The sequence below is a fragment of the Harpia harpyja genome, chromosome Z (assembly GCF_026419915.1).
Source record: "Harpia harpyja isolate bHarHar1 chromosome Z, bHarHar1 primary haplotype, whole genome shotgun sequence".
In the NCBI taxonomy this organism is placed as follows: domain Eukaryota; kingdom Metazoa; phylum Chordata; class Aves; order Accipitriformes; family Accipitridae; genus Harpia; species Harpia harpyja.
Window position 1 is genome coordinate 70,560,267 of NC_068969.1, and position 12,386 is coordinate 70,572,652.

Below are 12,386 nucleotides of genomic sequence, written 5' to 3' on the forward strand. Positions count from 1 at the left end.
TGTTTGCTCCAACAACATGTCAGAATTTCCTGGCATCCACATTGTATACACAGCTTTCGTTGGAGCAGGCAGAAATTCCTAAGGGAGGATATTTTGTTTTCATTTCCCTGGCAGATGTTGGTATAATAGATTGTGGTATAATACGAACCTGTTTGGTTTTACTGAGTAAAAAAATAAAAATATTTCAAGTCTTTTACTTCACTGTTGTCCAATATCAGACACCTACTATACACACTACTGCCACTCCTCTATATCTTGACTGCTCATCTTTCCTCGACACTAAATTCTTAGTATTTTTTCATAGTCCTTTGCATTGTATGCTTACTTGGTAAAGACTAAATAAAGCCACCTGATTACTTCTACTGCTCTCTGAATTCAATTTTAATTATCATGCACTCTTGCTAAGTAGACTCAACAGAAGTGACTTCAAAATCTTCCAGGTAAAAAGGAAAGACAAGTAAATAGTTTGTCAGGGAGAATTAAAACATTTTTGAAGTCAGACAGGTTTAGCTGCATTCCAATGACTGCAAATTTTCAACACTTACATAATTGGTCTATTTGACTTTAAGTGGAAGAAAGTCAAATCCGTGGTTTTATGGATACCAGACCTGTAATATTTTTTGTAACTGCCTCTAAGCAGTTGGTAGTTCTTCAGTTCTACTCACTTCTAGTTCTAGCACTGAACAGGTATTTTCCTAGACAGCACATCTCGAATTATGTAGGCCAGTAACTATACAGTCAAGTTCTAGTTTAATTTTAGCTAAGCACAGTTTACGTCTTTCTTGAATTATGCATGGTATTTACAAAAGTATACTTTAGGATACATATATAACTTATTCAGTTTTCTATTATGTTAGAGTTCAGTTTTATTTACATCAGATTCTTCAATCACATATGACTAGGTCAGACAATCAAACACCACTAACAGAAAAAATTCACCAGTTTTAAAATCAAATAGATCTCTCAGTAAGAATACACTACAAACATGACAAAGCATTTTCACATAAATTAATTTCATGAAAAGGATGGATGACAACATTTAGCTCTCTGAGAACACATTCGTATAGTTCACCAAAAGCCACACGTCCACATGCACTCATGGTGTCTGAATTTTCAACAGCAGAAAAATGCATTTTCTTCAAAACTTTCTGAAAATTTCCTAACTGTGCTCAAGTGTCAATAGCAGGAAATGCAATCCAACTGTAAACTAAAAAAAAAAAATATCCCAGATTTACAATTACTCTGTTTACTGCTTCCTAATCAACCTGAAAAACACAAGTCAACTTGAAAAAAAACCACAAGAGCCTTTCCAGAAGTTTTATATGTGCCTTTTGGAAATCCAAACAGACAATATCCAGGTGGTCTTTATCTACAAGATCACCAACTCCAAAGACCTCCATGAAGCATGACTCCCCTTCTTCAGGATTTTAGTGAATATAGTCAGCCGTACTCTGCTATTGCTCATTTTCTTAGCCTTTCTGAGACTTCTCGTACTGACACTTGCTGTTGAAATGAATCCTCAAAAGTACTTTGCACAAGAAAAATTTTGGAACAGGATGCTCTCTAAGCTTTTCTGTGAATGTGGCTATAAAAAAATAAATCAAGCAGGTTTTTTGGAATGAACACTCCTTTAAACCTTGCTAAAGTCATGCCAATACAGCAGTACAATTCCTGCTTCTGATGTGTTCGAAAACTAAATTATTAGCTTTTATGTTTTTAGACCACTGTCCCTCAAGAATAGTTTTTGGACTTACTGTGTTTTATATTTAACTTGCCTCATTAGTATATGATTTCAACTATTAATACAATGTCTTCTTCATTCTGAGCTTCTGACACAGTCTCTGAAAATTGCCCAAATACCTGTGAGCGCTTCAGCCCATCACCTACTTCTTTTAATTTCTTCTTAACAAGTTTCCACTTTTTTATTTAGATAATTTTGTAAAAATTAAACAGGACTCTAATAGCTTTTTGGCTTCTACAAAACACTGAATTTAAATCAGATAGAGTCACTGTTACACTTTTGAAAGTAGCATTTTAAAGCAGGCCATACACATTACTGAGAGCAGCTCAAGATTTGATCTTCCAGCTGTAGGTTTTCTGACTATCTGCTCTGTGAAATCAGATGATCTTAGAACCTTATTCTGATTTGTCACTTACTTAAATCTTAGGAGGATAATGACAATCTGTATACTACTGCATTTCCCACTCAATCAGCCTCCAACCTGCTCCTTGTAAATAACCCAGCTACAAGAGACTGCTTGTCACTGAAGACTCATTACCAAATTTTTCCTATTTATGGCCAAAAATTCAAATTATTAGGTTAATTCATCAAATTTCATAAAGCTTTCTTTAATATATAATATCATTTGCCCACTGAGGTGACCTACTTTGTCTTTTCTATGCAATGCATTCTTCAGGACAACTGTATCTCCATGATTTTCTTCCTTTCTCCAAGTTTCTATGCCTATAATGTCACTATCTTACCTCAAAATCAATCACCTTATTTCTTTAACTTGCAACTTTTGTTGAGAAAAACATGTTCATATTTAATCTAGTTTCTTATTATTCTGCAGCCTGCTCTTTGTTGTTCATGTTCAAGTTTGCCTATTTTTTGTTTTAATTCTGATCTCACCAGGAAACAGTTGCTAGATTATGGGTTCCTCAAACCACACACATTGTTCTTCCCAATCTTAGGTGTTTAAACCTATCAATGCAAGTAGAAAAATTTGGAGAGAGCAAGCGTTTCAGGTTGAGTATTCTGGCAAGCAACATCACTTATCAGCTTTGTAATAGCAGCAACTACAAGCTGTTTCCCCCTCCTTTTATAACCAAGTTTTCACAGTCAGGAGGGTAACGATGCCTTCTTGCTTGTCTTCTATAGCACCAGCAAGATTTTTGCTCTACTTTCTCTAACCTTTCATAAGAAAACGCTGCCTGAATCAGACTGCTGCAGGTACTAACTACAACTCTCGCAGACTTATTTTACAAGTCTTTAAATAAAACACTTCTCTGTATAATCCGATTAATGTTAATTGCATAATTAAACTGTCAAAAGTTACAGAAAAACTTGAATACAAATATAATTCTTTTTTGTTCTTTGACAATTGCTAAATGATATATCTCTGCTTAATAAGATAACAGCATATATCATATAACCAAGGTAAACTACAATTTTGTTATAGGCTAGCTTAGCTTTCAGTCACTGAAACTGCTAAAAACATCTCCCAATTTAAATAGTTTGTGAACTTTACCTGTTTATAAACTTGTCGCAAGTACATCATCTCCTCCACAGTTCCCAAGGATATCAATCTAAACACTTTAACAGCTTTGTATTGGCCAATCCTATAAGCTCTGCAAGGACAGTGGCATATTAAAAACCATTTTTCATCAATAAAAAAGTAAGAGACAGCTCTTAGGGGTAGTAAAATAAATAAATAAAAGCATTCTAATAAAACAGGAGTACTCTAAATGATTTATAAGTTGGTTGTTTGATTATTTTTTTTTATTTTACTTTTCCAAGTTTTCCTCAGTATTTTATTCCCTTTTCCTTTACCCTTAGTTTTCCACGCTTCTTCCCAGGCCTATCCAGCTGAAAAAGCTTCCTCCTCAGTTTGTATCACAAGGCCTGTCTCCCACCTCTCTTGAAAACACATCTTCCACAGTTTTCTCGGTTTTTTTTTTTTCCTCTCTGTCTCCCATCTGCTCTTGCACAAGATATCCTCCTATTTGCATTATATAGGAGTTAGATCACGGATTACTTGGGGCAGCCTGTTCTTTCTTATCTTTATAAAGCACTTTGCAAGTAACAACATCATAAAAACAACTAATGAACTGGCAGTGTTCTATCTAAATGGTAAATTCTGAGACTTCTAATAAACTACATTCCAAAAATTCAAGAGAGGCTGAACCAATTTATAGAAATGTGATCTTGCAAAGATTCTTTAAAGACAGTCCCTTTCAACAATACACATTTCAAACACATATTTCTCTAGAACAGGTGCACATAAACACCTCTCAGAAGTCAGAAAGACCCTTAAAATGGAATTACATAACTGGATGGGACAACAGAAACAAGTTTATTTCTGCTTGTGAAAAGGTACAAATCTACTGGATTTTGAAGGTTTCCAATATTCTTTACATCAGCTATTCAAAAGTCTGTCCTGAATTCCTAGGAAAACATCCTATGGTCAAAAAGCCTTGAAAGAAAAACCCAGATTCCTGGAAATATTCCAATGGCACTTCCATCAGAGATGGAAATGAGTGCTGAAAAGACACTAATCTCCACAAGGGTGAAACAGAAAAGAACATAAATGCTTTTCTTCAAGGATTCTAGAATTCAAAATATCACTTGAACTAGGGTCAACTACAACGTACTCTGTTCTGGCAAACAAAGCAAAAATGTCATCCAGCTACACACACACACACATTCTCAAGATCATAAAAAGTTACACTAACTATGGCTTTTTTTCCTAATGACCCCACCATAACAGTGCCACAAAAATAAAATGGAGAACAAGAAGTAAAATTCAGGGTTAAAAAAAGAACAAAGCTAAAAATAATATAGCTGCACATTTCTTACTGGTTTGTGGACAAGTCAGACTATGTAAAAATTTTCTTCCCTGAGGAAAATTTTAGTTGGACAATCAGATTACAGAATCAAAGCAAAAGAAGAGTACAACACAGATCAAGTTCTGTACTTTGAAAGTGTACCTGTCAATAGCTTGAAGATCATTTGCTGGGTTCCATGTAGGATCAAACAGTATAACAACATTGGCACCAACAAAATTAAGACCCAGTCCACCAGCCCTAAAAAACAACAATTAAAAAATAGAACTATTTGACAGTGAGAAAAACAGAACTTTTTTTTTTTTTTTCAGTGTATTAAGTCCATATTGGCATACCCTTCCACAACATAAAAAAAAAAGAGCACAATAGAGATACTAAAAATAGTGGGGTACAGCTTTGTGTTACTGTTGCGTTAATAACCACCAAGTACTCAAATAACCACTGGTGTAAAATGCAGTCTTCTCACCTAAGTAGCAAGAAGATTACAAACTGTATGACTAGCTGAGTCATAACCAACTGCTATCACCTTAATATAGTAGAAGACCTGATTGCTATTTCATACCCACTGAGCCCTACAGAGACCAACTCCCCCAACAATTATACTGAAATACATAACCACTTTTATGCCAGCTAACATTACAGAAGCAGGAAAACTATAGCTTAAATAAAGAGTCTGCATTAGATTTTACTTCCTCTAATCCCAGTACATAGTTTTGACAATAATGCTGTGCAGCTTCCACTAAAATGGTCACAGTCTAGGGTAAGTCATATCTATAAGAATTAACAACTGTCACAAGTACATTTGTACAGTATGTAAGTCAACCGTTAAAAATGAAGTTGGCCACACAGCTGCCTCTGAGCAACAATCATACCGGTCATTCCAAGCAAAAAAGTCGCTGTAAGAAAATTGTCTACTGTGGGGGTTAGGAGTCACAGGAGTACCAGTTACATCATCTTAAAACATTCAACAGCTGTAGTCTGCTTTCAGGTAAAGCCTGCAAGCCAGTAAAGAATTTGAGCATATGCCTAACCTGATGTACCTAACTAATGCCCTGCTGAATCCAACAAAACTGCTCGGTTACTTGGAGTTTGGCATGTGCATAGCTGAATGATTTGATAGGAACAAAAGTGAGGAATATACCACTTCTCATCCAGCTGCAAAACAAGCAAATACTGAAAATTCTTTTCAACTGGCTCAACCAACATTCCTACAAAAAGAGGCAAGTTCCTAAATAAGTACACGCTAAATACTATTATTAATTTAACTATTAAAACAATTCTTCACATTAACATAGACAGCACTAATTTCAAGTGTGGTTTTTTCCTGAATGAGGTACCACAAAATCAAAAGTCAATCCCATTTAATTTACCAAGCAGCTAGTTTTAACAGATTACATTATATTCTACTTGTTTAAAGCAGTGGGAAAGGTAAAGTTTCCAGGTAAAAGAATGAATGAAGACAAAAACCAAAAGCTTATGGAGCCCGACCGCTTTTTGGTCTTCATGGAATCCTTGTCAATGTAAATACAGTTGTGGCCTCTTCCTTCCAGGTGTGGTGTGGTGTTGGGTTAGCTAAATCTGGAAAGGGAGAGGATGTGGGAACCTGCCAATATTAACAGAGGTTTCCAGAGGATGAGCGTTCTCAAAGTTTGAAATGCTGAATAAAAATCTTTGTATTTTTCAGAATACCTTACTGTATTTTGGAATTTTGGTGTATTTCTTTTTAGTGAGGACAGAATTCAGCCTCTCATCTTACCAAACCAACCTTGCAGTCAGACTGAAACGTTAAGTCAACATGTTTTTCCAAATACTTTCTCATAAGAAATTGCAATATTTGGAACTGAAATATGAATTAAACCTCAGTGCAAAGTCTTAGTGCAAATAAAACAGACTGACTATAAAGATTAACTAAACAGGATACTTAGCTTTATAAAGATTTTACCTTTCCATATTTTTAGGTATGCCGCAAAAATTCAGATACTCCAAAACAGAAAAAGAATGGCTCCTATATCCTTCATGGGCAGAACGAATGCAGTAGTTAGTTTGTGCATTGTAAAGAATATCTTCCATTTTAACTATCATTTCAACTAGCTGCTAGTCATTACTGCAAGATGGTCCATACAAATTACTATAATATGGCTCAAATGAAGATCCCTGTATGAAAGGTCTCATAGCACTTGTGTTACAAACAACAGTTTTCAAAAGATCATCTCACTTAAAACTGCACACTGTGTTAAATAAATGGCTTGTTTTTCTATCCTGCCACTGACAACTTAATACCTCCATGTTCAGAAATTACAAAACAGTATCACATTAGGAAAGTTTCCATGAAAGCTTTGACTATGTAATTCTATTTACTGAGGTAAGTTTTTTATAGTTAATAAGTTCTGTTTGAGCGATATCTCGTAGCTGAGAGTTCTTTTGAATTTGATTGCATGCTCATTAAAAATTATTTGCAACATAGCTGTGAAGAATTAAAGTTAAAAAAAGCCCTGTAAAAGTAGCAGACAGCAGTCCAGTAATTGAGAATGCTGCAGGTAGAATGGAAGTGTATACTGTAATGTTTCATAATAAAAAACTGTCTAAAAATTTCTGTAACCATCATCTCTTTATCATCTAAGCACTTCTCTTTACATAAAAAAAACCCAGAGAAGCAGAAATAGATTTTAATTTGTAATTATCCCAGAGGAATTAATCTAGAGGAAGACTAGCATGGAAAACCTGGAAACAGAAATTTAGCTTTAAAGGTGGGAATACTCACTGCTTTTATTTCTTCCAGAACACTGTGATCGAACAGGACTATGTAGACTTCACTATTGTACATATACAGTTCCCCTTCTTCAGGCTAATCAGTGTCAATAGAGTTGCAAGCTCTGACATTCCCCTATCAAGTTATAGCAACTCCAACAATTATTTTAATGTTTCTAAGCATGCTCCCAAATCCCATTCTCTTCTTCCAAATAATCATATATTTTCCCAGCAACACCAGCACAGGATGGCAGTATTCTGAAACAGATTATACTTAATGAGCCTTAGCAGTTCCAACAGATGTATACCTATTTTTCCATAGAGCTCAAGGCTGAAATTCATGACATATACCTAATGATTTGATGGAATTTACAAGCTCTGAAGAAATCAATCATATTTTCTGTCAACACCCATAAAATATATTTATCCATATAGCTGTATTAGAGTCATAGCTATCTATAAAAGCATTATGGATAGCTATATGACTGTGTTTGATACTAACATTCACCGCAAGACTTGAGGTCAAGCTATACAGATAGACAGATTTTTATTTTTTATTTTATTGTTTAAGGCCCCATTTCTCAAAAAACTCACCAACCAATTAAAATCAGGATTTCCAAATGTTTACGGGCAATACATAGGCAATTCCAGGCAGAAACAGCATTTTGCTGGTATAGAAAAAATGGAATATAAACCAGGAACATTGTAAATTTAATAGTGAATTCATCACCACTGTCTGCACTGTAACTCACTAATTTATAGATTCAGCTTCCTGTTTAAAGTTGTATGTTAACTGTGCCAGTGGAATATAATGGCAGATTCAAGATCACTATGCAGGGAATTCATCCTTTGCAGAATGTATTTCTGTAGCCAAAAGCCTGTGCAAGTATTTTCAGCAAAAATCAACATTTGGCTCTCCAAGCAATGGGACTTTCAGAATACATACAAGTTGACTACACAGAACAGTTAGCCAAAAACTTTGCAAGAAAGTACAGACAGAAGAGTATGACCCAATTCTGTCAACTTACCATAATATACTGTAAAGTCCTAATGCCTGAAATCTGAGTAAGAGGAAAGATGAATCTCTTGCAGAGTAGAACTAGAATAAATCACTTTCTGATTTCCAAACAATTACCAAATTAAAGCTGCTTCCATTACTGTATATCAAGCAAGCAAAAAGATCACTTCTTGTTATTTGTGATAAACTACACAAATAATTGTACCTTCTGTTTTGCTTAGTAAACGCTAGTTATATTGACTGCAATTCCATCATTGTTCGTTCCTTCCATTCACTCAGTAAGATGAGAAACACTAAAAACAACAGAATCAAGACTTGCATCTCAAGCACCACCAGCCGGCACTGAAAGCTCACCAGTCTCTGTATTCACAAGCTCTCACAACAGAGAGGAGAAAGTCCATCTCTGTTTACCTGACCTTCATTTGTATTTCTATATAAGTTAATGGAAAAGAACTGAAAAGGTTATGATCACACAACTAGACTGGTAGAAGCACAAACTAGAGAGTCTTTCCTTATGCTATGGATGTGGTAATTCGCTGCTGTCTTCAGAGACAAGGAACAGGGACTCACAAAGGTCTTAGGGACCCAGGGAAGCTGATGGCCAGATTCCACAGTTGATGGAGATTACAAACAAATGTGCATGACCAATACCACAAACCTCTTAAAACCCTGCCCACATACACCAGAGAGCATCTGAAGACAGTTCTGACATGCACTTGCAATAGTCTTTATGTCTGACTTCTAACTAAACAGAGGTAGTGTGGATCCTCCTATCTAACTCCAACATGCACGCTTTCAGTAAAGGACTAAAGTGACTGTATAGGCAAGAACAGCACTTTCATCGAGTTTCACGGAGTTTTCCTCTGGGCAGGAAGATTAAAGCTTCTCTTTGTTCCCTTTCTGCCCTTGCCTGGTAACAAACTTCATTCAAGATGAAACATAGAAGTAGCCAGAATTAAAAAGAAAAAAAAAAAGAAAAAAGAAAAAAAAATAGTCCTCAATTTCATTAATTTTAGTTGAACATATTGCTCTATTTCAAAAGAATTCACTATCCATCATAGATTGCTAAGCAGATCTAATAGGTAAATACATTTTTAAAAGACAATCAAGGATTGTTTGAAGTATTTTAAGTAGACATATGCTAATTAACATGGTTAATAAATTACAGTAACACCAAGAGATAATTTTTCAGTTCAATATAGCATTTCAAGTTCACACTCACTTGCTAATTCTACTAGTACAGTACAAGAAATTGAGTTTGTGTACAATAAAATGAAAGCTTTTTGTGGATAATGACATAATAATAATAATAATAATAATAAGTAATAATAATGTTTAAAAACTGTTTCCTCGCTCCTACAGCAACTGGAAATTTAAAACTAGGATTCAGAAGACCCATTTGTTTCAGATCTTACAAGTCCTCATAAAGCAGAGGAAAGGGGAAGGGAGGAATTCTCCAGATATTTTAAGAAGCTTCAGACCACAGCAGTGAGTCTGTGTTTACTAACAGACAAGAGAACAATTCACTTCCTTAAAAAAGTGACCCCTCACAAGGTCATCAGTCAAAATGCAGAGTAACCTGTTTACTAAGCACTAGAAAGGCAGAATGAAACAGACTACAAGTTAAATTTTCTTACATTGTAGATACAAGACATATGTTAATTTCTTGAATGCTGTTGAACTCTCTTACAATTCTGATCCTATCTTCTGATTTTGTATTTCCATCAAGTCTTCGGTAATCTAGCCCAGATGCCATACAGTATTGTTCCAGCACATCTAGCAACTGGGTGGAAAAATAAAAAAAAAAAGATTAAGTGCTTACTATTATCTTTTTAATTAAACATAATCACAGAGGCCATGTTTCCCAAATATATTTGCAATAGACCAAGCATTGAAAATGAGAGTAGATCTTCACCATTTTGGTATCAACATCCTTGACTCTCATTAGCTGTGATTTCTACAGCACTCAAGGTGATTAATGTTGGTCTGCTGAGGTCTCACTCAGTCCTCCAACCCTGGCTGCCTGTCCCTTCTCTAAGTGATGCTGAATCAGTTCAACCCAATAAGCTGGCAGACAACTTTTAACAGTTTCATACCATCTTAGCAAGTTACAATGACTTGAAATACAGTAAATGAGCACCAGAGCCAGCACAGAAACACACAGAGTTCAGAGGGATGGAGTGAAAGACCGCAGTAACCAGCAGTCAGTCTGGTCTTGAATACCCTGAAGCACAGCCTAAGACACATGAGCATTTTACTACAGCATCTAAATATTAAACTTGCAGACTTCCTTAAAGCCACAAAATTATTAAATATTTAAGACTCTGACCTGTCATTCACACTATTATTTTTTAACACTTTTTAGTGCTATCATTACAAATATTTAAGTAAAGAAAACTATACTATAGATTGCACCATTTCAGGAAACACATTACTCCCTAACAAGAAAATCAAGGAGCAAGTCCCTTAAAAGTGAAATGCGCATACGCCTCTAGCTCCAATTAAACACTGTTTTAAGTTCAAACCAACTAGTGTAGTAAGTCTCAGGGTGTAAGTTTCATCACTGCTGATGGTCAAAAACCAGCAGAACAGAGGAAATTTAACTACTTTCAGTGCTAACACAAAGATTGTATGATACTTTCATCATAATTTGCTGTGACACTTCTCTAACTCAAGACATACCAGCTGAACTCAGTATGAGCTACTGTCGTGGTTTCAGCCCAGCCGGTAACAAAGGACCACGCAGCCGCTCGCTCACTCCTCCCACCCCCCTCTGGTGGGATAGGGAAGAGACGGAGGAGAGAAAAGAAAAAAAAACCTGTAACCTCGAGGGCTGAGACAAGGGCAGTTTACTGGGACAACACAAAAAAAGGTTACAACAACGGTACTAATGAAAGAATATACAAAAAGAGTGATGCACAGTGCAACTGCTCACCACCCGGAACCCGACGCTCAGCCACTTCCCCCACAGAAAGTCGAGAGAGCTCCCCCCGGCCCGCTCCCCATTTATATACTGAGCATGATGTCACATGGTATGGAATAGCTCCTTGGCTAGTTCAGGTCAGCTGCCCCGGCTATGCCACCCCACCTCCCAGGTTCCTGTAAAAATTAACTCTATCCCAGCTGAACCCAGGACAGCTATCTACACCTGAAGTAATACAAGAATTTTAAAAAGCTCTAAGAAGGCAGAGTGTTACATTTGTTTTGCTGTCACCATTTTTATCAAGAGATAACATAAGGTTTCAATATGCTTCTGGAGTACAGCACGCTGTCCTCATCATTATTTCCTGTAGTACAGAGAGAAAGGAAATGTGGTTGACAGCTGTCATCTTAGTGCTTTACGCTTCAGAACTCACTGCCGCAGTTAATTGATAAAAATCATATGGAGCTCACCTTTGTGGAAAAGGAGAAAAGAAGAACTTTATCCTTGGTTTTTTGGAAGTGATTTAAAAGCTGCTGAAGGACCTGTAAACAAACCACAGAATACAAATGAAGAGGTTTTCTCTACATTTCATCTCACACACACTTACTTGTGTTTTCAACCTTTGAACAGGCTACACTGTAATTAATTGTTTGCAAAGCTAAACAGAGGCATAACAAAAAACATTACTAACATAATGAATGTGCCAAAGGTAATGGAGATGCTGGACCTATGCATTTTTCAGTGATCTACATGGAAATCCTGCTGTAAAAAGGCAATCATATCACTAACAGGTAAATTCAGAAGCTATTTATGTCAGGGCAACAAAATATTATTCATCTCATGCACTAGCTCACCTTGTGAATTTTTGCATTTAACAAATGCACAGAATTCCCCTGAAAACATGAAGGTCTGTTTTAAGTTTTCTGTACTACATCTGAGTTCAGAACTTCTTGGAACTTGTCTTCTTAAAATAATCAGTGAGATCTATGCCCCTCCCCGCTCCCACTCTCCTCTGTTGCTCTGTTTACAGTAGGATCCAGCTTCCCAGACTCTGCACAGACCCTGAAATGCCAATAATCCGCCCACACACAATGTTCTTCTGGTGGGGAAGCAAATAATCCAGAGCCTTGT

The 12,386-nt window shown here is 36.1% G+C and overlaps 1 protein-coding gene across 16 annotated transcripts in view; it reads right to left on the bottom strand.

Moving 5' to 3' along the window:
• The window catches only part of ERCC6L2 (ERCC excision repair 6 like 2), a 77,708-nt gene that overhangs the window by 40,211 nt on the left and 25,111 nt on the right, over positions 1–12,386 (bottom strand). For 12 of the 16 annotated variants that reach the window (XR_008233349.1, XR_008233351.1, XR_008233350.1 and 9 more), the window contains 4 exons: positions 11,726–11,797; positions 9,970–10,115; positions 4,711–4,806; positions 3,252–3,351 (listed from right to left, as the gene is read on the bottom strand). Coding sequence is in view for 10 of the 16 variants with exons in the window: in XM_052775849.1 (XP_052631809.1) it covers positions 3,252–3,351; positions 4,711–4,806; positions 9,970–10,115; positions 11,726–11,797 (414 nt within the window). In the remaining 6 variants the exon portion in view is untranslated. Of the gene's footprint in view, positions 1–3,251; positions 3,352–4,704; positions 4,807–7,327; positions 7,573–9,969; positions 10,116–11,725; positions 11,798–12,386 lie in introns of those variants that run through there. The other 4 variants (XR_008233353.1, XM_052775856.1, XR_008233352.1 and 1 more) reach the window with 4 other exon arrangements.